Source organism: Echiichthys vipera (assembly GCF_963691815.1).
Source record: "Echiichthys vipera genome assembly, chromosome: 3".
Classification (NCBI taxonomy): Eukaryota; Metazoa; Chordata; class Actinopteri; order Perciformes; family Trachinidae; genus Echiichthys; species Echiichthys vipera.
In genome coordinates, this window is record NC_139828.1 from 34,677,565 (window position 1) to 34,705,347 (window position 27,783).

General features: G+C 33.5%; 1 protein-coding gene across 1 annotated transcript in view; it reads right to left on the reverse strand.

Annotated features, from left to right (window-relative positions):
• The window catches only part of ptprfa (protein tyrosine phosphatase receptor type Fa), a gene marked incomplete at its 5' end in the record, with an annotated part of 414,741 nt that overhangs the window by 4,082 nt on the left and 382,876 nt on the right, over positions 1-27,783 (reverse strand). The window contains one exon of the mRNA XM_083911493.1: positions 76-211. Within this exon, the coding sequence (XP_083767619.1) occupies positions 76-211 (136 nt within the window). The remainder of the gene's footprint in view (positions 1-75; positions 212-27,783) is intronic.

Consider the following 27,783-nt stretch of genomic DNA (forward strand, 5'->3'; position numbering starts at 1 on the left):
AATCTTCAGTTGTGTATTGATAAAATCTTCTATAATGTCCTGTTCCTCATGCAATCCAGCAGCAGTGTATGATACCTCTGTCTGTACCATGGCTGGCCTCTGAGTTTGAAGCGTCTTGACAGTCTGGAAGAGGTCGACGACTCCCTCGTATCTCATCCTCTCCAGGACGATGCTCAGGGTGATGAACACACCAGTCCTCCCAACACCAGCACTGGTGGACACACACATTAGAGACTCATTATAATACATATATACTGTACTTTGCAAAAGTTTTATGCAGGTGTGGAAAAAATGCTGTAAACTAAGAATGCATTCAAAACTGGATTCATAGTTTATTTTCATCAATTATCAAAATGTAGTGACTGAACAGAAGACAAATCTAAATCAAATCAATATGCGGTGTGACCACCCTTGGTCTTAAAGCAGCATCAATTCTTCCAGGTCCACTTGAACACAGTTTTTGAAAGAAATCGGCTTGTAGATTGTTCCAAATATCTTGGAGAACTAACCCCAGATCTTCTGTGGATGTAGGTTTCCTAAGATCCTTCTGTCTCTTCATGTGATCCCAGACAGACTGGATGATGTTAAGATCAGGTTTCTGTGGGGCCAGACCATCACTTCATCAGGACTTCTTCTTGTTCTTCTTTACGCTGAAGATAGTTCTTAATGACATTGGCTGTGAACAAACTGCCTTCTACTACAGCCAAATATTTCAAATTTGGACTCATCAGTCCAGAGACCCTGCTGTCATTTTTCTGTACCCTAGTTACTATGTTTTCTTGCATAGTTGAGTCTTTTGGCCTTGTTTCCACATTGGAGGTTTGACTTTTTGGCTGCAACTCTTCCATGAAGACCACTTCTGGCCAGAATCCTCGTGAACGTAGATGGGTGTACCTGATCCCACTGTGGTTGCTCTTCCAGATCTATGGTTATTTCTGAGGCTGGGTTTTGTGGTGGTGTTATATTGGATATTGCATTCTATAATAAGGTGTTTCTTTTTTTATTAAATATATTTATATGACATTTCAAAATACAAAAGACATAAGCTCTTCAATTAAACAATTTATTTTCAAAGATACTGTAGGATTTGTTCCATTGCATTGTACTGTACAGGTGTTTCTATGGTGGTGCTGAGAGTTCAACACACAACATGTTAAAAAATGCATGAAAACAGACATAAAACCGCCAAATGAAGAAAAAATTTCACCAACACACACAAGCACACGAGCAGCATTTAGAAAACATCTTCAACAACTTGACGAAACACAAAAACATGAATTTGATGATACACACGCAGCATTTAGAAAAAGTACAAATCCAGTAAAGCACTACACCACAAGAAGCTCATCAAATGAACTGTTTCCAGGGGACACTAAAATAACAGTTCTCTACTGACAGTACCTTTTCTAAATTCTGTGATGTTGTTGAAGATGTTTTCCAATGCTGCACATGTTTCATTATGTTAGTGAAGATGTTTTTTAAATGCTGCACATGTTTCATCATGTTAGTGAAGATTTTTTCTAAGTGCTGCACATGTTTCATCATGTTAGTGAAGATGTTTTCTAAATGCTGCACATGTTTCATCATGTTACTGAAGATGTTTTCTTAATGCTGCACATGTTTCATCATGTTAGTGAAGATGTTTTCTAAATGCTGCACATGTTTCATCATGTTAGTGAAGATGTTTTCTAAAAGGTGCACACGTTCCATCAGGTTAGTGGAGATGTTTTCTAAATCCTGCACATGTTTCATTGTGTTAGTGAAGATGTTTTTCTAAATGATGCACGTTTCATCATGTTAGTGAAGATGTTTTCTAAATGCTGCACATGTTTCATCATGTTAGTGAAGATGTTTTCTATATGCTGCAAATGTTTCATCATGTTAGTGAAGATGTTTTCTTAATGCTGCACATGTTTCATCATGTTAGTGAAGATGTTTTCTAAATGCTGCACGCTTCATCATGTTAGTGAAGATGTTTTCTAAATGCTGCACATGTTTCATCATCTTAGTGAAGATGTTTTCTTGATGCTGCACATGTTTCATCATGTTAGTGAAGATGTTTTCTAAATGATGCAGGTTTCATCATGTTACTGAAGATGTTTTCTGAATGCTGCACATGTTTCATCATGTCAGTAAAGATGTTTTCAAAATGCTGCACATGTTTCATCATGTTAGTGAAGATCTTTTCTAAACTCTGCACATGTTTCATCATGTTAGTGAAGATATTTTCTTAATGCTGCACATGTTTCATCATGTTAGTGAAGATGTTTTCTAAATGATGCACGTTTCATCATGTTAGTGAAGATGTTTCCTAAATGTTGCACATGTTTCATCGTTTTAGTGAAGATGTTTTCTAAATGCTGCACAAGTTTCATCATGTTAGTGAAGATGTTTTATAAATCTGCACATGTTTCATAATGTTAGTGAAGATGTTTTCTAAATGCTGCACATGTTTCATCATGTTAGTGAAGATGTTTTCTTAATGTTGCACATGTTTCATCATGTTAGTGAAGATGTTTTCTTAATGCTGAACATGTTTCATCATGTTAGTGAAGATATTTTCTAAATGATGCACATTTCATCAGGTTAGTGGAGATGTTTTCTAAATCCTGCACATGTTTCATCGTGTTAGTGAAGATGTTTTCTAAATGATGCACGTTTCATCATGTTAGTGAAGATATTTTCTAAATGCTGATCGTTTCTTCATGTTAGTAAAGATGTTTTCTTAATGCTGCACATGTTTCATCATGTTAGTGAAGATGTTTTCGAAATGATGCACGTTTCATCATGTTAGTGAAGTTGTTTTCTAAATGCTGCACATGTTTCATCATGTAAGTGAAGATGTTTTCTTAATACTGAACGTTTCATCATGTTAGTGAAGATGTTTTCTAAATGATGCACGTTTCATCATGTTAGTGAAGATGTTTTCTAAATGCTGCACATGTTTCATCGTGTTAGTGAAGATGTTTTCTAAATGCTGCACATGTTTCATCGTGTTAGTGAAGATGTTTTCTAAATGATGCACGTTTCATCATGTTAGTGAATATGTTTTCTAAATGATGCACGTTTCATCATGTTAGTGAAGATGTTTTCAAAATGCTGAACATGTTTCATAATGTTAGTGAAGATGTTTTCTAAATGATGCAAGTTTCATTGTTAGTGAAGATGTTTTCTAAATGCTGCACATGTTTCATCATGTTAGTGAAGATGTTATCTAAATGCTGCACATGTTTCATCATGTTAGTGAAGATGCTTTCTTAATGCTGCACATGTTTCATCATGCTAGTGAAGATGTTTTCTAAATGATGCACGTTTCATCATGTTCGTGAAGATGTTTTCTAAATGCTGCACGTTTCATCATGTTAGTGAAGATGTTTTCTAAATGCTGCACATGTTTCATCATGTTAGTGAAGATGTTTTCTTAATGCTGCACATGTTTCATCATGATAGTGAAGATGTTTTCTAAATGATGCACGTTTCATCATGTTAGTGAAGTTGTTTTCTAATTGCTGCACATGTTGCATCATGTTAGTGAAGATGGTTTCTAAATGCTGAACGTTTCATCATGTTAGTGGAGATGTTTTCTAAATGATGCACGTTTCATCGTGTTAGTGAAGATGTTTTATAAATGCTGCACATGTTTCATCATGTTAGCGAAGATGTTTTTTCAATGTTGCACATGTTTCATCATGTTAGTGAAGATGTTTTTTAAATGATGCAACTGTTTCATCATGTTAGTGAAGATGTTTTCTAAACATTGCAAGTTTCATCATGTTAGTGAAGATGTTTTCTAAATGCTAAACGTTTCATCAAGTTAGTGAAGATGTTTTCTAAATGCTGCACATGTTTCATCATGTTAGTGAAGATGTTTTCTTAATGCTGCACATGTTTCATCATGTTAGTGAAGATGTTTTTCTAAATGATGCACGTTTCATCAGGTTAGTGGAGATGTTTTCTAAATCCTGCACGTGTCATCGTGTTAGTGAAGATGTTTTCTAAATGATGCACGTTTCATCATGTCAGTAAAGATGTTTTCTCAATGCTGCACATGTTTCATCATGTTAGTGAAGATCTTTTCTAAACTCTGCACATGTTTCATCATGTTAGTGAAGATATTTTCTTAATGCTGCACATGTTTCATCATGTTAGTGAAGATGTTTTCTAAATGATGCACGTTTCATCATGTTAGTGAAGATGTTTCCTAAATGTTGCACATGTTTCATCGTGTTAGTGAAGATGTTTTCTAAATGCTGCACAAGTTTCATCATGTTAGTGAAGATGTTTTATAAATCTGCACATGTTTCATAATGTTAGTGAAGATGTTTTCTAAATGCTGCACATGTTTCATCATGTTAGTGAAGATGTTTTCTTAATGTTGCACATGTTTCATCATGTTAGTGAAGATGTTTTCTTAATGCTGAACATGTTTCATCATGTTAGTGAAGATATTTTCTAAATGATGCACATTTCATCAGGTTAGTGGAGATGTTTTCTAAATCCTGCACATGTTTCATCGTGTTAGTGAAGATGTTTTCTAAATGATGCACGTTTCATCATGTTAGTGAAGATATTTTCTAAATGCTGATCGTTTCTTCATGTTAGTAAAGATGTTTTCTTAATGCTGCACATGTTTCATCATGTTAGTGAAGATGTTTTCGAAATGATGCACGTTTCATCATGTTAGTGAAGTTGTTTTCTAAATGCTGCACATGTTTCATCATGTAAGTGAAGATGTTTTCTTAATACTGAACGTTTCATCATGTTAGTGAAGATGTTTTCTAAATGATGCACGTTTCATCATGTTAGTGAAGATGTTTTCTAAATGCTGCACATGTTTCATCGTGTTAGTGAAGATGTTTTCTAAATGCTGCACATGTTTCATCGTGTTAGTGAAGATGTTTTCTAAATGATGCACGTTTCATCATGTTAGTGAATATGTTTTCTAAATGATGCACGTTTCATCATGTTAGTGAAGATGTTTTCTAAATGATGCACGTTTCATCATGTTAGTGAAGATGTTTTCAAAATGCTGCACATGTTTCATAATGTTAGTGAAGATGTTTTCTAAATGATGCACGTTTCATTGTTAGTGAAGATGTTTTCTAAATGCTGCACATGTTTCATCATGTTAGTGAAGATGTTATCTAAATGCTGCACATGTTTCATCATGTTAGTGAAGATGCTTTCTTAATGCTGCACATGTTTCATCATGCTAGTGAAGATGTTTTCTAAATGATGCACGTTTCATCATGTTCGTGAAGATGTTTTCTAAATGCTGCACGTTTCATCATGTTAGTGAAGATGTTTTCTAAATGCTGCACATGTTTCATCATGTTAGTGAAGATGTTTTCTTAATGCTGCACATGTTTCATCATGATAGTGAAGATGTTTTCTAAATGATGCACGTTTCATCATGTTAGTGAAGTTGTTTTCTAATTGCTGCACATGTTGCATCATGTTAGTGAAGATGGTTTCTAAATGCTGAACGTTTCATCATGTTAGTGGAGATGTTTTCTAAATGATGCACGTTTCATCGTGTTAGTGAAGATGTTTTATAAATGCTGCACATGTTTCATCATGTTAGCGAAGATGTTTTTTCAATGTTGCACATGTTTCATCATGTTAGTGAAGATGTTTTTTAAATGATGCAACTGTTTCATCATGTTAGTGAAGATGTTTTCTAAACATTGCAAGTTTCATCATGTTAGTGAAGATGTTTTCTAAATGCTGCACGTTTCATCAAGTTAGTGAAGATGTTTTCTAAATGCTGCACATGTTTCATCATGTTAGTGAAGATGTTTTCTTAATGCTGCACATGTTTCATCATGTTAGTGAAGATGTTTTTCTAAATGATGCACGTTTCATCAGGTTAGTGGAGATGTTTTCTAAATCCTGCACGTGTCATCGTGTTAGTGAAGATGTTTTCTAAATGATGCACGTTTCATCATGTTAGTGAAGATGTTTTCTCAATGCTGCACATGTTTCATCGTGTTAGTGAAGATGTTTTCTAAATGCAGCACATGTTTCATCGTGTTAGTGAAGATGTTTTCTAAATGATGCACGTTTCATCATGTTAGTGAATATGTTTTCTTAATGATGCACGTTTCATCATGTTAGTGAAGATGTTTTCTAAATGATGCACGTTTCATCATGTTAGTAAAGATGTTTTCTTAATGCTGCACATGTTTCATCATGTTAGTGAAGATGTTTTCGAAATGATGCACGTTTCATCATGTTAGTAAAGATGTTTTCTTAATGCTGCACATGTTTCATCATGTTAGTGAAGATGTTTTCGAAATGATGCACGTTTCATCATGTTAGTGAAGTTGTTTTCTAAATGCTGCACATGTTTCATCATGTTAGTGAAGATGTTTTCTTAATGTTGCACATGTTTCATCATGTTAGTGAAGATGTTTTCTTAATGCTGAACATGTTTCATCATGTTAGTGAAGATATTTTCTAAATGATGCACAATTCATCAGGTTAGTGGAGATGTTTTCTAAATCCTGCACATGTTTCATCGTGTTAGTGAAGATGTTTTCTAAATGATGCACGTTTCATCATGTTAGTGAAGATATTTTCTAAATGCTGATCGTTTCTTCATGTTAGTAAAGATGTTTTCTTAATGCTGCACATGTTTCATCATGTTAGTGAAGATGTTTTCGAAATGATGCACGTTTCATCATGTTAGTGAAGTTGTTTTCTAAATGCTGCACATGTTTCATCATGTAAGTGAAGATGTTTTCTTAATACTGAACGTTTCATCATGTTAGTGAAGATGTTTTCTAAATGATACACGTTTCATCGTGTTAGTGAAGATGTTTTATAAATGCTGCACATGTTTCATCATGTTAGTGAAGATGTTTTCTAAAAGCTGCATGTTTCATCATGTTAGTGAAGATGTTTTCTAAATGCTGCACATGGATCATAATGTTAGTGAAGATGTTTTCTAAATGCTGCACGTTTCATCATGTTAGTGAAGATGTTTTCTAAATGCTGCACATGTTTCATCATGTTAGTGAAGATGTTTTCTTAATGCTGCACATGTTTCATCATGATAGTGAAGATGTTTTCTAAATGATGCACGTTTCATCATGTTAGTGAAGTTGTTTTCTAATTGCTGCACATGTTGCATCATGTTAGTGAAGATGGTTTCTAAATGCTGAACGTTTCATCATGTTAGTGGAGATGTTTTCTAAATGATGCACGTTTCATCGTGTTAGTGAAGATGTTTTATAAATGCTGCACATGTTTCATCATGTTAGCGAAGATGTTTTTTCAATGTTGCACATGTTTCATCATGTTAGTGAAGATGTTTTTTAAATGATGCAACTGTTTCATCATGTTAGTGAAGATGTTTTCTAAACATTGCAAGTTTCATCATGTTAGTGAAGATGTTTTCTAAATGCTGCACGTTTCATCAAGTTAGTGAAGATGTTTTCTAAATGCTGCACATGTTTCATCATGTTAGTGAAGATGTTTTCTTAATGCTGCACATGTTTCATCATGTTAGTGAAGATGTTTTTCTAAATGATGCACGTTTCATCAGGTTAGTGGAGATGTTTTCTAAATCCTGCACGTGTCATCGTGTTAGTGAAGATGTTTTCTAAATGCTGCACATGTTTCATCATGTTAGTGAAGATGTTTTCTTAATGCTGCACATGTTTCATCATGATAGTGAAGATGTTTTCTAAATGATGCACGTTCCATCATGTTAGTGAAGTTGTTTTCTAATTGCTGCACATGTTGCATCATGTTAGTGAAGATGTTTTCTAAATGCTGAACGTTTCATCATGTTAGTGGAGATGTTTTCTAAATGATGCACGTTTCATCGTGTTAGTGAAGATGTTTTATAAATGCTGCACATGTTTCATCATGTAAGCGAAGATGTTTTTTCAATGTTGTACATGTTTCATCATGTTAGTGAAGATGTTTTTTAAATGCTGCAACTGTTTCATCATGTTAGTGAAGATGTTTTCTAAACATTGCAAGTTTCATCATGTTAGTGAAGATGTTTTCTAAATGCTGCACGTTTCGTTGTGTTAGTGAAGATGTTTTCTAAATGCTGCACATGTTTCATCATGTTAGTGAAGATGTTTTCTAAATGCTGCGCATGTTTCATCATGTTAGTAAAGATGTTTTCTAAATGCTGCATATGTTTCATCATGTTAATGAAGTTGTTTTCTAAATGCTGCACATGTTGCATCATGTTAGTGAAGATGTTTTCTAAATGCTGCACATGTTTCATCATGTTTTTAAAGATGTTTTCTAAATGCTGCACATGTTTCATCATGTTAGTAAAGATGTTATCTTAATGCTGCACATGTTTCATCATGTTAGTGAAGATGTTTTCTAAATGCTACACATGTTGCATCATGTTAGTGAAGATGTTTTCTAAATGCTGAACGTTTCATCATGTTAGTGAAGGTGTTTTCTAAATGATGCACGTTTCATCGTGTTAGTGAAGTTTTTTTATAAATGCTGCACATGTTTCATCATGTTAGTGAAGATGTTTTCTAAAAGCTGCACGTTTCATCATGTTAGTGAAGTTGTTTTTTAATTGCTGCACATGTTGCATCATGTTAGTGGAGTTGTTTTCTAAATGCTGCACATGGATCATAATGTTTGTGAACATGTTTTCTAAATGAAGCACGTTTCATCATGTTAGTGAAGATGTCTTCTAAATGCGGCACATGTTTAATCGTGTTAGTGAAGATGTTTTCTAAATGCTGCACATGTTTCATCATGTAGGTGAAGTTTTTTTCTAAATGCTGCACATGTTTCATCGTGTTAGTGAAGATGTTTTTTAAATGCTGCACATGTTTCATCATGCTAGTGAAGATTTTTTCTAAATTATGCAGGTTTCATCATATTAGTGAAGATGTTTTCTAGATGATGCACGTTTCATCATGTTAGTGAAGTTGTTTTCTAAATGCTGCACATGTTTCATCATGTCAGTGAAGAAGTTTTCAAAATGCTGCACATGTTTCATCATGTTAGTGAAGATGTTTTCTAAATGCTGCACATGTTTCATCCTGTTAGTGAAGATGTTTTCTCAATGCTGCACAAGTTTCATCATGTTAGTGAAGATATTTTCTAAATGATGCACGTTTCATAGTGTTAGTGAAGATGTTTTCTAAATGCTGCACATGTTTCATCATGTTAGTGAAGATGTTTTCTAAATGCTGCACATGTTTCATCATGTTAGTGAAGTTGTTATCTAAATGCTGCACGTTTCATCATGTTAGTGAAGATATTTTCTAAATGATGCACGTTTCATCGTGTTAGTGAAGTTGTTTTTTAAATGCTGCACATGTTTCATCATGTTAGTGAAGATGTTATCTAAATGCTGCACATGTTTCATCACGTTAGTGAAGGTGTTTTCTAAATGCTGCACATGTTGCATCATGTTAGTGAAGATGCTTTCTTAATGCTGCACATGTTTCATCATGTTAGTGAAGATGTTTTCTAAATGATGCACGTTTCATCCTGTCCTCGAAGATGTTTTCTAAATGCTGCACGTTTCATCATGTTAGTGAAGATGTTTTCTAAATGATGCATGTTTCATCATGTTAGTGAAGATTTTTTCTAAATGCTGCACATGTTTCATCATGTTAGTGAAGATGTTTTCTAAATGCTGCACATGTTTCATTTTATTAGTGAAGATGTTTTCTAAATGATGCATGTTTCATCATGTTAGTGAAGATGTTTTCTAATTGCTGCACATGTTGCATCATGTTAGTAAAGATTTTTTCTAAATGCTGCACATGTTTCATCATGTTAGTGAAGATGTTTTCTAAATGATGCATGTTTCATCATGTTAGTGAAGATGTTTTTTAAATGCTGCACATGGTTCATATTGTTAGTGAAAATGTTTTCTAAATGCTACACATTTCATCATGTTAGTGAAGATGTTTTCTAAATGATGCACGTTTCATCATGTTAGTGAAGTTGTTTTCTAAATGCTGCATATGTTTCATCGTGTTAGTGAAGATGTTTTATAAATGCTGCACATGTGACATCATGTTAGTGAAGATGTTTTCTAAAAGCTGCACGTTTCATCATGTTAGTGAAGTTGTTTTCTAAATGTTGCATATGGATCATAATGTTTGTGAAGATGTTTTCTAAATGAAGCACGTTTCATCATGTTAGTGAAGATGTCTTCTAAATGCGGCACATGTTTAATCGTGTTAGTGAAGATGTTTTCTAAATGCTGCACATGTTTCATCATGTAGGTGAAGTTTTTTTCTAAATGCTGCACATGTTTCATCGTGTTAGTGAAGATGTTTTTTAAATGCTGCACATGTTTCATCATGGTAGTGAAGATTTTTTCTAAATGATGCAGGTTTCATCATATTAGTGAAGATGTTTTCTAAATGATGCACGTTTCATCATGTTAGTGAAGTTGTTTTATAAATGCTGCACATGTTTCATCATGTCAGTGAAGATGTTTTCAAAATGCTGCACGTTTCATCATGTTAGTGAAGATGTTTTCTAAATGCTGCACATGTTTTATCCTGTTAGTGAAGATGTTTTCTCAATGCTGCACATGTTTCATCATGTTAGTGAAGATGCTTTCTTAATGCTGCACATGGTTCATCATGTTAGTGAAGATGTTTTCTAAATGATGCACGTTTCATCCTGTCCGTGCGGATGTTTTCTAAATGCTGCACGTTTCATCATGTTAGTGAAGATGTTTTCTAAATGCTGCACATGTTTCATCATGTTAGTGAAGATGTCTTCTTAATGCTGCACATGTTTCATCATCTTAGTGAAGATGTTTTCTAAATGCTGCACATGGTTCATAATGTTAGTGAAGATGTTTTCTAAATGATGCACGTTTCATCATGTTAGTGAAGATGTTTTCTAAATGCTGCACGTTTCATCGTGTTAGTGAAGATGTTTTTTAAATGCTGCACATGTTTCATCATGTTAGTGAAGATGTTTTCTTAATGCTGCACATGTTTCATCTTGTTAGTTAAGTGTTTTTCTAAATGCTGCACATGTTGCATCATGTTAGTGAAGATGTTTTCTAAATGCTGCACATGTTTCATCATGTTAGTGAGGATGTTTTCTAAATGATGCACGTTTCATCATGTTAGTGAAGTTGTTTTCTAAATGCTGCAAATGTTTCATCGTGTTAGTGAAGATGTTTTCTCAATGCTGCACAAGTTTCATCATGTTAGTGAAGATATTTTCTAAACGATGCACGTTTCATAGTGTTAGTGAAGATGTTTTCTAAATGCTGCACATGTTTCATCATGTTAGTGAAGATGTTTTCTAAATGCTGCACATGTTTCATCATGTTAGTGAAGTTGTTATCTTAATGCTGCACGTTTCATCATGTTAGTGAAGATATTTTCTAAATGATGCACGTTTCATCGTGTTAGTGAAGTTGTTTTTTAAATGCTGCACATGTTTCATCATGTTAGTGAAGATGTTATCTAAATGCTGCACATGTTGCATCATGTTAGTGAAGATGCTTTCTTAATGCTGCACATGTTTCATCATGTTAGTGAAGATGTTTTCTAAATGATGCACGTTTCATCCTGTCCTTGAAGATGTTTTCTAAATGCTGCACGTTTCATCATTTTAGTGAAGATGTTTTCTAAATTATGCATGTTTCATCATGTTAGTGAAGATGTCTTCTAAATGCTCCACATGTTTCATCATGTTAGTGAAGATGTTTTCTTAATGCTGCACATGTTTCATCATGTTAGTGAAGATGTTTTCTAAATGATGCAAGTTTCATCATGTTTGTGAAGTTGTTTTCTAAATAATGCACATGTTTCATTTTATTAGTGAAGATGTTTTCTAAATGATGCATGTTTCATCATGTTAGTGAAGATGTTTTCTAATTGCTGCACATGTTGCATCATGTTAGTGAGGATGTTTTCTAAATGATGCACGTTTCATCATGTTAGTGAGATGTTTTCTAAATGCTGCACATGTTTCATCATGTTAGTGAAGATGTCTTCTTAATGCTGCACATGTTTCATCATGTTAGTGAAGATGTTTTCTAAATGATGCAAGTTTCATCATGTTTGTGAAGTTGTTTTCTAAATAATGCACATGTTTCATTTTATTAGTGAAGATGTTTTCTAAATGATGCATGTTTCATCATGTTAGTGAAGATGTTTTCTAATTGCTGCACATGTTGCATCATGTTAGTAAAGATGTTTTCTAAATGATGCATGTTTCATCATGTTAGTGAAGATGTTTTCTAAATGGTGCACATGGTTCATATTGTTAGTGAAAATATTTTCTAAATGCTACACATTTCATAATGTTAGTGAAGATGTTTTCTAAATGCTGCACATGTTTCATCATGTTAGTTAAGATGTTTTCTAAATGCTGCACATGTTTCATCTTGTTAGTTAAGCGTTTTTCTAAATGCTGCACATGTTGCATCATGTTAGTGAAGATGTTTTCTAAATGCTGCACATGTTTCATCATGTTAGTGAGGATGTTTTCTAAATGATGCACGTTTCATCATGTTAGTGAGATGTTTTCTAAATGCTGCACATGTTTCATCATGTTAGTGAAGATGTCTTCTTAATGCTGCACATGTTTCATCATCTTAGTGAAGATGTTTTCTAAATGCTGCACATGGTTCATAATGTTAGTGAAGATGTTTTCTAAATGATGCACGTTTCATCATGTTAGTGAAGATGTTTTCTAAATGCTGCACGTTTCATCGTGTTAGTGAAGATGTTTTTTAAATGCTGCACATGTTTCATCATGTTAGTGAAGATGTTTTCTTAATGCTGCACATGTTTCATCTTGTTAGTTAAGTGTTTTTCTAAATGCTGCACATGTTGCATCATGTTAGTGAAGATGTTTTCTAAATGCTGCACATGTTTCATCATGTTAGTGAGGATGTTTTCTAAATGATGCACGTTTCATCATGTTAGTGAAGTTGTTTTCTAAATGCTGCAAATGTTTCATCGTGTTAGTGAAGATGTTTTCTCAATGCTGCACAAGTTTCATCATGTTAGTGAAGATATTTTCTAAACGATGCACGTTTCATAGTGTTAGTGAAGATGTTTTCTAAATGCTGCACATGTTTCATCATGTTAGTGAAGATGTTTTCTAAATGCTGCACATGTTTCATCATGTTAGTGAAGTTGTTATCTTAATGCTGCACGTTTCATCATGTTAGCGAAGATATTTTCTAAATGATGCACGTTTCATCGTGTTAGTGAAGTTGTTTTTTAAATGCTGCACATGTTTCATCATGTTAGTGAAGATGTTATCTAAATGCTGCACATGTTGCATCATGTTAGTGAAGATGCTTTCTTAATGCTGCACATGTTTCATCATGTTAGTGAAGATGTTTTCTAAATGATGCACGTTTCATCCTGTCCTTGAAGATGTTTTCTAAATGCTGCACGTTTCATCATTTTAGTGAAGATGTTTTCTAAATTATGCATGTTTCATCATGTTAGTGAAGATGTCTTCTAAATGCTCCACATGTTTCATCATGTTAGTGAAGATGTTTTCTTAATGCTGCACATGTTTCATCATGTTAGTGAAGATGTTTTCTAAATGATGCAAGTTTCATCATGTTTGTGAAGTTGTTTTCTAAATAATGCACATGTTTCATTTTATTAGTGAAGATGTTTTCTAAATGATGCATGTTTCATCATGTTAGTGAAGATGTTTTCTAATTGCTGCACATGTTGCATCATGTTAGTAAAGATGTTTTCTAAATGATGCATGTTTCATCATGTTAGTGAAGATGTTTTCTAAATGCTGCACATGGTTCATATTGTTAGTGAAAATATTTTCTAAATGCTACACATTTCATAATGTTAGTGAAGATGTTTTCTAAATGCTGCACATGTTTCATCATGTTAGTTAAGATGTTTTCTAAATGCTGCACATGTTTCATCTTGTTAGTTAAGCGTTTTTCTAAATGCTGCACATGTTGCATCATGTTAGTGAAGATGTTTTCTAAATGCTGCACATGTTTCATCATGTTAGTGAGGATGTTTTCTAAATGATGCACGTTTCATCATGTTAGTGAGATGTTTTCTAAATGCTGCAAATGTTTCATCGTGTTAGTGAAGATGTTTTATAAATGCTGCACATGTGACATCATGTTAGTGAAGATGTTTTCTAAAAGCTGCACGTTTCATCATGTTAGTGAAGTTGTTTTCTAAATGCTGCACATGGATCATAATGTTTGTGAAGATGTTTTCTAAATAAAGCACGTTTCATCATGTTAGTGAAGATGTCTTCTAAATGCGGCACATGTTTAATCGTGTTAGTGAAGATGTTTTCTAAATGCTGCACGTTTCATCATGTAGTTGAAGTTTTTTTCTAAATGCTGCACATGATTATTGTGTTAGTGAAGATGTTTTTTAAATGCTGCACATGTTTCACCATGCTAGTGAAGATTTTTTCTAAATGATGCAGGTTTCATCATATTAGTGAAGATGTTTTCTAAATGATGCACGTTTCATCATGTTAGTGAAGTTGTTTTCTACATGCTGCACATGTTTCATCATTTCAGTGAAGATGTTTTCAAAATGCTGCACATGTTTCATCATGTTAGTGAAGATGTTTTCTAAATGCTGCACATGTTTCATCCTGTTAGTGAAGATGTTTTCTCAATGCTGCACATTTTTCATCATGTTAGTGAGGATGCTTTCTTAATGCTGCACATGGTTCATCATGTTAGTGAAGATGTTTTCAAAATGATGCATGTTTCATCCTGTCCGTGCAGATGTTTTCTAAATGCTGCACGTTTCATCATGTTAGTGAAGATGTTTTCTAAATGCTGCACATGTTTCATCACGTTAGTGAAGATATTTTCTTAATGCTGCACATGTTTCATCATGTTAGTGAAGATGTTTTCTAAATGCTGCACATGGTTCATAATGTTAGTGAAGATGTTTTCTAAATGCTGCACGTTTCATCGTGTTAGTGAAGATGTTTTTTAAATGCTGCACATGTTTCATCATGTTAGTGAAGATGTTTTCTTAATGCTGCACATGTTTCATCATGTTAGTGAAGATGTTTTCTAAATGCTGCACATGGTTCATAATGTTAGTGAAGATGTTTTCTAAATGATGCACGTTTCATCATGTTAGTGAAGATGTTTTCTAAATGCTGCACGTTTCATCGTGTTAGTGAAGATGTTTTTTAAATGCTGCACATGTTTCATCATGTTAGCGAAGATGTTTTCTAAATGCTGCACATGTTTCATCATGTTAGTGAAGTTTTCTTCTAAATGCTGTACATGTTTCATCATGTTAGTGAAGTTGTTTTCTAAATGCTGCACATGTTTCATTATGATAGCGAAGATATTTTCTTAATGCTGCACATGTTTCATCATGTTAGTGAAGATGTTTTCTAAATGCTGCACATGGTTCATAATGTTAGTGAAGATGTTTTCTAAATGCTGCACGTTTCATCGTGTTAGTGAAGATGTTTTCTCAATGCTGCACAAGTTTCATCATGTTAGTGAAGATATTTTCTAAACGATGCACGTTTCATAGTGTTAGTGAAGATGTTTTCTAAATGCTGCACATGTTTCATCATGTTAGTGAAGATGTTTTCTAAATGCTGCACATGTTTCATCATGTTAGTGAAGTTGTTATCTTAATGCTGCACGTTTCATCATGTTAGTGAAGATATTTTCTAAATGATGCACGTTTCATCGTGTTAGTGAAGTTGTTTTTTAAATGCTGCACATGTTTCATCATGTTAGTGAAGATGTTATCTAAATGCTGCACATGTTGCATCATGTTAGTGAAGATGCTTTCTTAATGCTGCACATGTTTCATCATGTTAGTGAAGATGTTTTCTAAATGATGCACGTTTCATCCTGTCCTTGAAGATGTTTTCTAAATGCTGCACGTTTCATCATTTTAGTGAAGATGTTTTCTAAATTATGCATGTTTCATCATGTTAGTGAAGATGTCTTCTAAATGCTCCACATGTTTCATCATGTTAGTGAAGATGTTTTCTTAATGCTGCACATGTTTCATCATGTTAGTGAAGATGTTTTCTAAATGATGCAAGTTTCATCATGTTTGTGAAGTTGTTTTCTAAATAATGCACATGTTTCATTTTATTAGTGAAGATGTTTTCTAAATGATGCATGTTTCATCATGTTAGTGAAGATGTTTTCTAATTGCTGCACATGTTGCATCATGTTAGTGAGGATGTTTTCTAAATGATGCACGTTTCATCATGTTAGTGAGATGTTTTCTAAATGCTGCACATGTTTCATCATGTTAGTGAAGATGTCTTCTTAATGCTGCACATGTTTCATCATGTTAGTGAAGATGTTTTCTAAATGATGCAAGTTTCATCATGTTTGTGAAGTTGTTTTCTAAATAATGCACATGTTTCATTTTATTAGTGAAGATGTTTTCTAAATGATGCATGTTTCATCATGTTAGTGAAGATGTTTTCTAATTGCTGCACATGTTGCATCATGTTAGTAAAGATGTTTTCTAAATGATGCATGTTTCATCATGTTAGTGAAGATGTTTTCTAAATGGTGCACATGGTTCATATTGTTAGTGAAAATATTTTCTAAATGCTACACATTTCATAATGTTAGTGAAGATGTTTTCTAAATGCTGCACATGTTTCATCATGTTAGTTAAGATGTTTTCTAAATGCTGCACATGTTTCATCTTGTTAGTTAAGCGTTTTTCTAAATGCTGCACATGTTGCATCATGTTAGTGAAGATGTTTTCTAAATGCTGCACATGTTTCATCATGTTAGTGAGGATGTTTTCTAAATGATGCACGTTTCATCATGTTAGTGAGATGTTTTCTAAATGCTGCACATGTTTCATCATGTTAGTGAAGATGTCTTCTTAATGCTGCACATGTTTCATCATCTTAGTGAAGATGTTTTCTAAATGCTGCACATGGTTCATAATGTTAGTGAAGATGTTTTCTAAATGATGCACGTTTCATCATGTTAGTGAAGATGTTTTCTAAATGCTGCACGTTTCATCGTGTTAGTGAAGATGTTTTTTAAATGCTGCACATGTTTCATCATGTTAGTGAAGATGTTTTCTTAATGCTGCACATGTTTCATCTTGTTAGTTAAGTGTTTTTCTAAATGCTGCACATGTTGCATCATGTTAGTGAAGATGTTTTCTAAATGCTGCACATGTTTCATCATGTTAGTGAGGATGTTTTCTAAATGATGCACGTTTCATCATGTTAGTGAAGTTGTTTTCTAAATGCTGCAAATGTTTCATCGTGTTAGTGAAGATGTTTTCTCAATGCTGCACAAGTTTCATCATGTTAGTGAAGATATTTTCTAAACGATGCACGTTTCATAGTGTTAGTGAAGATGTTTTCTAAATGCTGCACATGTTTCATCATGTTAGTGAAGATGTTTTCTAAATGCTGCACATGTTTCATCATGTTAGTGAAGTTGTTATCTTAATGCTGCACGTTTCATCATGTTAGCGAAGATATTTTCTAAATGATGCACGTTTCATCGTGTTAGTGAAGTTGTTTTTTAAATGCTGCACATGTTTCATCATGTTAGTGAAGATGTTATCTAAATGCTGCACATGTTGCATCATGTTAGTGAAGATGCTTTCTTAATGCTGCACATGTTTCATCATGTTAGTGAAGATGTTTTCTAAATGATGCACGTTTCATCCTGTCCTTGAAGATGTTTTCTAAATGCTGCACGTTTCATCATTTTAGTGAAGATGTTTTCTAAATTATGCATGTTTCATCATGTTAGTGAAGATGTCTTCTAAATGCTCCACATGTTTCATCATGTTAGTGAAGATGTTTTCTTAATGCTGCACATGTTTCATCATGTTAGTGAAGATGTTTTCTAAATGATGCAAGTTTCATCATGTTTGTGAAGTTGTTTTCTAAATAATGCACATGTTTCATTTTATTAGTGAAGATGTTTTCTAAATGATGCATGTTTCATCATGTTAGTGAAGATGTTTTCTAATTGCTGCACATGTTGCATCATGTTAGTAAAGATGTTTTCTAAATGATGCATGTTTCATCATGTTAGTGAAGATGTTTTCTAAATGCTGCACATGGTTCATATTGTTAGTGAAAATATTTTCTAAATGCTACACATTTCATAATGTTAGTGAAGATGTTTTCTAAATGCTGCACATGTTTCATCATGTTAGTTAAGATGTTTTCTAAATGCTGCACATGTTTCATCTTGTTAGTTAAGCGTTTTTCTAAATGCTGCACATGTTGCATCATGTTAGTGAAGATGTTTTCTAAATGCTGCACATGTTTCATCATGTTAGTGAGGATGTTTTCTAAATGATGCACGTTTCATCATGTTAGTGAGATGTTTTCTAAATGCTGCAAATGTTTCATCGTGTTAGTGAAGATGTTTTATAAATGCTGCACATGTGACATCATGTTAGTGAAGATGTTTTCTAAAAGCTGCACGTTTCATCATGTTAGTGAAGTTGTTTTCTAAATGCTGCACATGGATCATAATGTTTGTGAAGATGTTTTCTAAATAAAGCACGTTTCATCATGTTAGTGAAGATGTCTTCTAAATGCGGCACATGTTTAATCGTGTTAGTGAAGATGTTTTCTAAATGCTGCACGTTTCATCATGTAGTTGAAGTTTTTTTCTAAATGCTGCACATGATTATTGTGTTAGTGAAGATGTTTTTTAAATGCTGCACATGTTTCACCATGCTAGTGAAGATTTTTTCTAAATGATGCAGGTTTCATCATATTAGTGAAGATGTTTTCTAAATGATGCACGTTTCATCATGTTAGTGAAGTTGTTTTCTACATGCTGCACATGTTTCATCATTTCAGTGAAGATGTTTTCAAAATGCTGCACATGTTTCATCATGTTAGTGAAGATGTTTTCTAAATGCTGCACATGTTTCATCCTGTTAGTGAAGATGTTTTCTCAATGCTGCACATTTTTCATCATGTTAGTGAGGATGCTTTCTTAATGCTGCACATGGTTCATCATGTTAGTGAAGATGTTTTCAAAATGATGCATGTTTCATCCTGTCCGTGCAGATGTTTTCTAAATGCTGCACGTTTCATCATGTTAGTGAAGATGTTTTCTAAATGCTGCACATGTTTCATCACGTTAGTGAAGATATTTTCTTAATGCTGCACATGTTTCATCATGTTAGTGAAGATGTTTTCTAAATGCTGCACATGGTTCATAATGTTAGTGAAGATGTTTTCTAAATGCTGCACGTTTCATCGTGTTAGTGAAGATGTTTTTTAAATGCTGCACATGTTTCATCATGTTAGTGAAGATGTTTTCTTAATGCTGCACATGTTTCATCATGTTAGTGAAGATGTTTTCTAAATGCTGCACATGGTTCATAATGTTAGTGAAGATGTTTTCTAAATGATGCACGTTTCATCATGTTAGTGAAGATGTTTTCTAAATGCTGCACGTTTCATCGTGTTAGTGAAGATGTTTTTTAAATGCTGCACATGTTTCATCATGTTAGCGAAGATGTTTTCTAAATGCTGCACATGTTTCATCATGTTAGTGAAGTTTTCTTCTAAATGCTGTACATGTTTCATCATGTTAGTGAAGTTGTTTTCTAAATGCTGCACATGTTTCATTATGATAGCGAAGATATTTTCTTAATGCTGCACATGTTTCATCATGTTAGTGAAGATGTTTTCTAAATGCTGCACATGGTTCATAATGTTAGTGAAGATGTTTTCTAAATGCTGCACGTTTCATCGTGTTAGTGAAGATGTTTTTTAAATGCTGCACATGTTTCATCATGTTAGTGAAGATGTTTTCTTAATGCTGCACATGTTTCATCATGTTAGTGAAGATGTTTTCTAAATGCTGCACATGGTTCATAATGTTAGTGAAGATGTTTTCTAAATGATGCACGTTTCATCATGTTAGTGAAGATGTTTTCTAAATGCTGCACGTTTCATCGTGTTAGTGAAGATGTTTTTTAAATGCTGCACATGTTTCATCATGTTAGTGAATATGTTACCTTAGTGCTGCACATGTTTCATCATATTAGTGAAGACGTTTTCTAAATGATGCACGTTTCATCATGTTAGTGAAGTTGTTTTCTAAATGCTGTGCATGTTTCCTCATGTTAGTGAAGTTGTTTTCTAAATGCTGCACATGTTTCATTATGTTAGCGAAGATGTTTTCTAAATGCTGCACATGGTTCATAATGTTAGTGAAGATGTTTTCTAAATGATGCACGTTTCATCATGTTAGTGAAGATGTTTTCTAAATGCTGCACATGTTTCATCATGTTAGCGAAGATGTTTTCTAAATGCTGCACGTTTCATCATGTTAGTGAAGTTTTCTTCTAAATGCTGTACATGTTTCATCATGTTAGTGAAGTTGTTTTCTAAATGCTGCACATGTTTCATTATGATAGCGAAGATGTTTTCTAAATGCTGCACATGTTTCAACATGTTAGTGAAGTTGTTTTCTAAATGCTGCACATGTTTCATCATGTTAGTGAAGATGTTTTCTTAATGCTGCACATGTTTCATCATGTTAGTTTAGATTTTTTCAAAATGATGCAGGTTTCATCATGTTACTGAAGATGTTTTTTAAATGCTGCACATGTTTCAACATGTTAGTGAAGTTGTTTTCTAAATGCTGCACATGTTTCATCATGTTAGTGAAGATTTTTTCTTCATGCTGCACATGGTTCATAATGTTAGTGAAGAATTTTTCTAAATGATGCACGTTTCATCATGTTAGTGAAGATGTTTTCTAAATGCTGCACGTTTCATCGTGTTAGTGAAGATGTTTTTTAAATGCTGCACATGTTTCATCATGTTAGTAAAGATGTTTTCTAAACGCTGCACATGTTTTATCATGTTAGTGAAGATGTTTTCTAAATGCTGCACATGTTTCAACATGTTAGTGAAGTTGTTTTCTAAATGCTGCACATGTTTCATCATGTTAGTGAAGATGTTTTCTTAATGCTGCACATGTTTCATCATGTTAGTTTAGATTTTTTCTAGATGATGCACGTTTCATCATGTTAGTGAAGTTGTTTTCTAAATGCTGCACATGTTTCATCATGTCAGTGAAGATGTTTTCAAAATGCTGCACATGTTTCATCATGTTAGTGAAGATGTTTTCTAAATGCTGCACATGTTTCATCCTGTTAGTGAAGATGTTTTCTCAATGCTGCACAAGTTTCATCATGTTAGTGAAGATATTTTCTAAATGATGCACGTTTCATAGTGTTAGTGAAGATGTTTTCTAAATGCTGCACATGTTTCATCATGTTAGTGAAGATGTTTTCTAAATGCTGCACATGTTTCATCATGTTAGTGAAGTTGTTATCTAAATGCTGCACGTTTCATCATGTTAGTGAAGATATTTTCTAAATGATGCACGTTTCATCGTGTTAGTGAAGTTGTTTTTTAAATGCTGCACATGTTTCATCATGTTAGTGAAGATGTTATCTAAATGCTGCACATGTTTCATCACGTTAGTGAAGATGTTTTCTAAATGCTGCACATGTTGCATCATGTTAGTGAAGATGCTTTCTTAATGCTGCACATGTTTCATCATGTTAGTGAAGATGTTTTCTAAATGATGCACGTTTCATCCTGTCCTCGAAGATGTTTTCTAAATGCTGCACGTTTCATCATGTTAGTGAAGATGTTTTCTAAATGCTGCACATGGTTCATATTGTTAGTGAAAATGTTTTCTAAATGCTACACATTTCATCATGTTAGTGAAGTTGTTTTCTAAATGTTGCACATGTTTCATCATGTTAGTGAAGATGCTTTCTTAATGCTGCACGTTTCATCCTGTCCGTGCGGATGTTTTCTAAATGCTGCACGTTTCATCATGTTAGTGAAGATGTTTTCTAAATGCTGCACATGTTTCATCATGTTAGTGAAGATGTCTTCTTAATGCTGCACATGTTTCATCATCTTAGTGAAGATGTTTTCTAAATGCTGCACATGGTTCATAATGTTAGTGAAGATGTTTTCTAAATGATGCACGTTTCATCATGTTAGTGAAGATGTTTTCTAAATGCTGCACGTTTCATCGTGTTAGTGAAGATGTTTTTTAAATGCTGCACATGTTTCATCATGTTAGTGAAGATGTTTTCTAAATGCTGCACATGGTTCATGATGTTAGTGAAGATGTTTTCTAAATGCTGCACATGTTTCATCATGTTAGTGAAGATGTTTTCTAAATGCTGCACATGTTTCATCTTGTTAGTTAAGTGTTTTTCTAAATGCTGCACATGTTGCATCATGTTAGTGAAGATGTTTTCTAAATGCTGCACATGTTTCATCATGTTAGTGAGGATGTTTTCTAAATGATGCACGTTTCATCATGTTAGTGAAGTTGTTTTCTAAATGCTGCAAATGTTTCATCGTGTTAGTGAAGATGTTTTCTCAATGCTGCACAAGTTTCATCATGTTAGTGAAGATATTTTCTAAACGATGCACGTTTCATAGTGTTAGTGAAGATGTTTTCTAAATGCTGCACATGTTTCATCATGTTAGTGAAGATGTTTTCTAAATGCTGCACATGTTTCATCATGTTAGTGAAGTTGTTATCTTAATGCTGCACGTTTCATCATGTTAGTGAAGATATTTTCTAAATGATGCACGTTTCATCGTGTTAGTGAAGTTGTTTTTTAAATGCTGCACATGTTTCATCATGTTAGTGAAGATGTTATCTAAATGCTGCACATGTTTCATCACGTTAGTGAAGATGTTTTCTAAATGCTGCACATGTTGCATCATGTTAGTGAAGATGCTTTCTTAATGCTGCACATGTATCATCATGTTAGTGAAGATGTTTTCTAAATGATGCACGTTTCATCCTGTCCTTGAAGATGTTTTCTAAATGCTGCACGTTTCATCATTTTAGTGAAGATGTTTTCTAAATGATGCATGTTTCATCATGTTAGTGAAGATGTCTTCTAAATGCTCCACATGTTTCATCATGTTAGTGAAGATGTTTTCTTAATGCTGCACATGTTTCATCATGTTAGTGAAGATGTTTTCTAAATGATGCAAGTTTCATCATGTTTGTGAAGTTGTTTTCTAAATAATGCACATGTTTCATTTTATTAGTGAAGATGTTTTCTAAATGATGCATGTTTCATCATGTTAGTGAAGATGTTTTCTAATTGCTGCACATGTTGCATCATGTTAGTAAAGATGTTTTCTAAATGATGCATGTTTCATCATGTTAGTGAAGATGTTTTCTAAATGCTGCACATGGTTCATATTGTTAGTGAAAATATTTTCTAAATGCTACACATTTCATAATGTTAGTGAAGATGTTTTCTAAATGCTGCACATGTTTCATCATGTTAGTTAAGATGTTTTCTAAATGCTGCACATGTTTCATCTTGTTAGTTAAGCGTTTTTCTAAATGCTGCACATGTTGCATCATGTTAGTGAAGATGTTTTCTAAATGCTGCACATGTTTCATCATGTTAGTGAGGATGTTTTCTAAATGATGCACGTTTCATCATGTTAGTGAAGTTGTTTTCTAAATGCTGCAAATGTTTCATCGTGTTAGTGAAGATGTTTTATAAATGCTGCACATGTGACATCATGTTAGTGAAGATGTTTTCTAAAAGCTGCACGTTTCATCATGTTAGTGAAGTTGTTTTCTAAATGCTGCACATGGATCATAATGTTTGTGAAGATGTTTTCTAAATAAAGCACGTTTCATCATGTTAGTGAAGATGTCTTCTAAATGCGGCACATGTTTAATCGTGTTAGTGAAGATGTTTTCTAAATGCTGCACGTTTCATCATGTAGGTGAAGTTTTTTTCTAAATGCTGCACATGATTATTGTGTTAGTGAAGATGTTTTTTAAATGCTGCACATGTTTCACCATGCTAGTGAAGATTTTTTCTAAATGATGCAGGTTTCATCATATTAGTGAAGATGTTTTCTAAATGATGCACGTTTCATCATGTTAGTGAAGTTGTTTTCTAAATGCTGCACATGTTTCATCATTTCAGTGAAGATGTTTTCAAAATGCTGCACATGTTTCATCATGTTAGTGAAGATGTTTTCTAAATGCTGCACATGTTTCATCCTGTTAGTGAAGATGTTTTCTCAATGCTGCACATTTTTCATCATGTTAGTGAGGATGCTTTCTTAATGCTGCACATGGTTCATCATGTTAGTGAAGATGTTTTCTAAATGATGCATGTTTCATCCTGTCCGTGCAGATGTTTTCTAAATGCTGCACGTTTCATCATGTTAGTGAAGATGTTTTCTAAATGCTGCACATGTTTCATCATGTTAGTGAAGATATTTTCTTAATGCTGCACATGTTTCATCATGTTAGTGAAGATGTTTTCTAAATGCTGCACATGGTTCATAATGTTAGTGAAGATGTTTTCTAAATGCTGCACGTTTCATCGTGTTAGTGAAGATGTTTTTTAAATGCTGCACATGTTTCATCATGTTAGTGAAGATGTTTTCTTAATGCTGCACATGTTTCATCATGTTAGTGAAGATGTTTTCTAAATGCTGCACATGGTTCATAATGTTAGTGAAGATGTTTTCTAAATGATGCACGTTTCATCATGTTAGTGAAGATGTTTTCTAAATGCTGCACGTTTCATCGTGTTAGTGAAGATGTTTTTTAAATGCTGCACATGTTTCATCATGTTAGTGAATATGTTACCTTAGTGCTGCACATGTTTCATCATATTAGTGAAGACGTTTTCTAAATGATGCACGTTTCATCATGTTAGTGAAGTTGTTTTCTAAATGCTGTGCATGTTTCCTCATGTTAGTGAAGTTGTTTTCTAAATGCTGCACATGTTTCATTATGTTAGCGAAGATGTTTTCTAAATGCTGCACATGGTTCATAATGTTAGTGAAGATGTTTTCTAAATGATGCACGTTTCATCATGTTAGTGAAGATGTTTTCTAAATGCTGCACATGTTTCATCATGTTAGCGAAGATGTTTTCTAAATGCTGCACGTTTCATCATGTTAGTGAAGTTTTCTTCTAAATGCTGTACATGTTTCATCATGTTAGTGAAGTTGTTTTCTAAATGCTGCACATGTTTCATTATGATAGCGAAGATGTTTTCTAAATGCTGCACATGTTTCAACATGTTAGTGAAGTTGTTTTCTAAATGCTGCACATGTTTCATCATGTTAGTGAAGATTTTTTCTTCATGCTGCACATGGTTCATAATGTTAGTGAAGAATTTTTCTAAATGATGCACGTTTCATCATGTTAGTGAAGATGTTTTCTAAATGCTGCACGTTTCATCGTGTTAGTGAAGATGTTTTTTAAATGCTGCACATGTTTCATCATGTTAGTAAAGATGTTTTCTAAACGCTGCACATGTTTTATCATGTTAGTGAAGATGTTTTCTAAATGCTGCACATGTTTCAACATGTTAGTGAAGTTGTTTTCTAAATGCTGCACATGTTTCATCATGTTAGTGAAGATGTTTTCTTAATGCTGCACATGTTTCATCATGTTAGTTTAGATTTTTTCAAAATGATGCAGGTTTCATCATGTTACTGAAGATGTTTTTTAAATGCTGCACATGTTTCATCATGTTAGTGAAGATGTTTTCAAAATGCTGCACATGTTTCATCATGTTAGTGAAGATGTTTTCTAAATGCTGCACATGTTTCATCCTGTTAGTGAAGATGTTTTCTCAATGCTGCACATGTTTTATCATGTTAGTGAAGATGCTTTCTTAATGCTGCACATGGTTCATCATGTTAGTGAAGATGTTTTCTAAATGATGCACGTTTCATCCTGTCCGTGAAGATGTTTTCTAAATGCTGCACGTTTCATCATGTTAGTGAAGATGTTTTCTAAATGCTGCACATGTTTCATCATGTTAGTGAAGATGTTTTCTTAATGCTGCACATGTTTCATCATGTTAGTGAAGATGTTTTCTAAATGCTAAACATGGTTCATAATGTTAGTGAAGATGTTTTCTAAATGATGCACGTTTCATCATGTTAGTGAAGATGTTACCTTAATGCTGCACATGTTTCATCATATTAGTGAAGATGTTTTCTAAATAATGCACGTTTCATCATGTTAGTGAAGATGTTTTCTAATTGCTGCACATGTTGCATCATGTTAGTAAAGATGTTTTCTAAATGCTGCACATGTTTTATCATGTTAGTGAAGATGTTTTCTAAATGATGCACGTTTCATCATGTTAGTGAAGATGTTTTCTAAATGCTGCACATGGTACATAATGTTAGTGAAAATGTTTTCTAAATGCTACACATGTTTCATCATGTTAGTGAAGATGTTTTCTAAATGCTGCACATGTTTCATCATGTTAGCGAAGATGTTTTCTAAATGCTGCACATGTTGCATCATGTTAGTGAAGTTTTCTTCTAAATGCTGTACATGTTTCATCATGTTAGTGAAGTTGTTTTCTAAATGCTGCACATGTTTCATTATGATAGCGAAGATGTTTTCTAAATGCTGCACATGTTTCAACATGTTAGTGAAGTTGTTTTCTAAATGCTGCACATGTTTCATCATGTTAGTGAAGATGTTTTCTTCATGCTGCACATGGTTCATAATGTTAGTGAAGAATTTTTCTAAATGATGCACGTTTCATCATGTTAGTGAAGATGTTTTCTAAATGCTGCACGTTTCATCGTGTTAGTGAAGATGTTTTTTAAATGCTGCACATGTTTCATCATGTTAGTAAAGATGTTTTCTAAACGCTGCACATGTTTTATCATGTTAGTGAAGATGTTTTCTAAATGCTGCACATGTTTCAACATGTTAGTGAAGTTGTTTTCTAAATGCTGCACATGTTTCATCATGTTAGTGAAGATGTTTTCTTAATGCTGCACATGTTTCATCATGTTAGTTTAGATTTTTTCAAAATGATGCAGGTTTCATCATGTTACTGAAGATGTTTTTTAAATGCTGCACATGTTTCATCATGTTAGTGAAGATGTTTTCAAAATGCTGCACATGTTTCATCATGTTAGTGAAGATGTTTTCTAAATGCTGCACATGTTTCATCCTGTTAGTGAAGATGTTTTCTCAATGCTGCACATGTTTTATCATGTTAGTGAAGATGCTTTCTTAATGCTGCACATGGTTCATCATGTTAGTGAAGATGTTTTCTAAATGATGCACGTTTCATCCTGTCCGTGAAGATGTTTTCTAAATGCTGCACGTTTCATCATGTTAGTGAAGATGTTTTCTAAATGCTGCACATGTTTCATCATGTTAGTGAAGATGTTTTCTTAATGCTGCACATGTTTCATCATGTTAGTGAAGATGTTTTCTAAATGCTAAACATGGTTCATAATGTTAGTGAAGATGTTTTCTAAATGATGCACGTTTCATCATGTTAGTGAAGATGTTACCTTAATGCTGCACATGTTTCATCATATTAGTGAAGATGTTTTCTAAATAATGCACGTTTCATCATGTTAGTGAAGATGTTTTCTAATTGCTGCACATGTTGCATCATGTTAGTAAAGATGTTTTCTAAATGCTGCACATGTTTTATCATGTTAGTGAAGATGTTTTCTAAATGATGCACGTTTCATCATGTTAGTGAAGATGTTTTCTAAATGCTGCACATGGTTCATAATGTTAGTGAAAATGTTTTCTAAATGATACACATGTTTCATCATGTTAGTGAAGATGTTTTCTAAATGCTGCACATGTTTCATCTTGTTAGTAAAGTGTTTTTCTAAATGCTGCACATGTTGCATCATGTTAGTGAAGATGTTTTCTAAATGCTGCACATGTTTCATCATGTTAGTGAGGATGTTTTCTAAATGATGCACGTTTCATCATGTTAG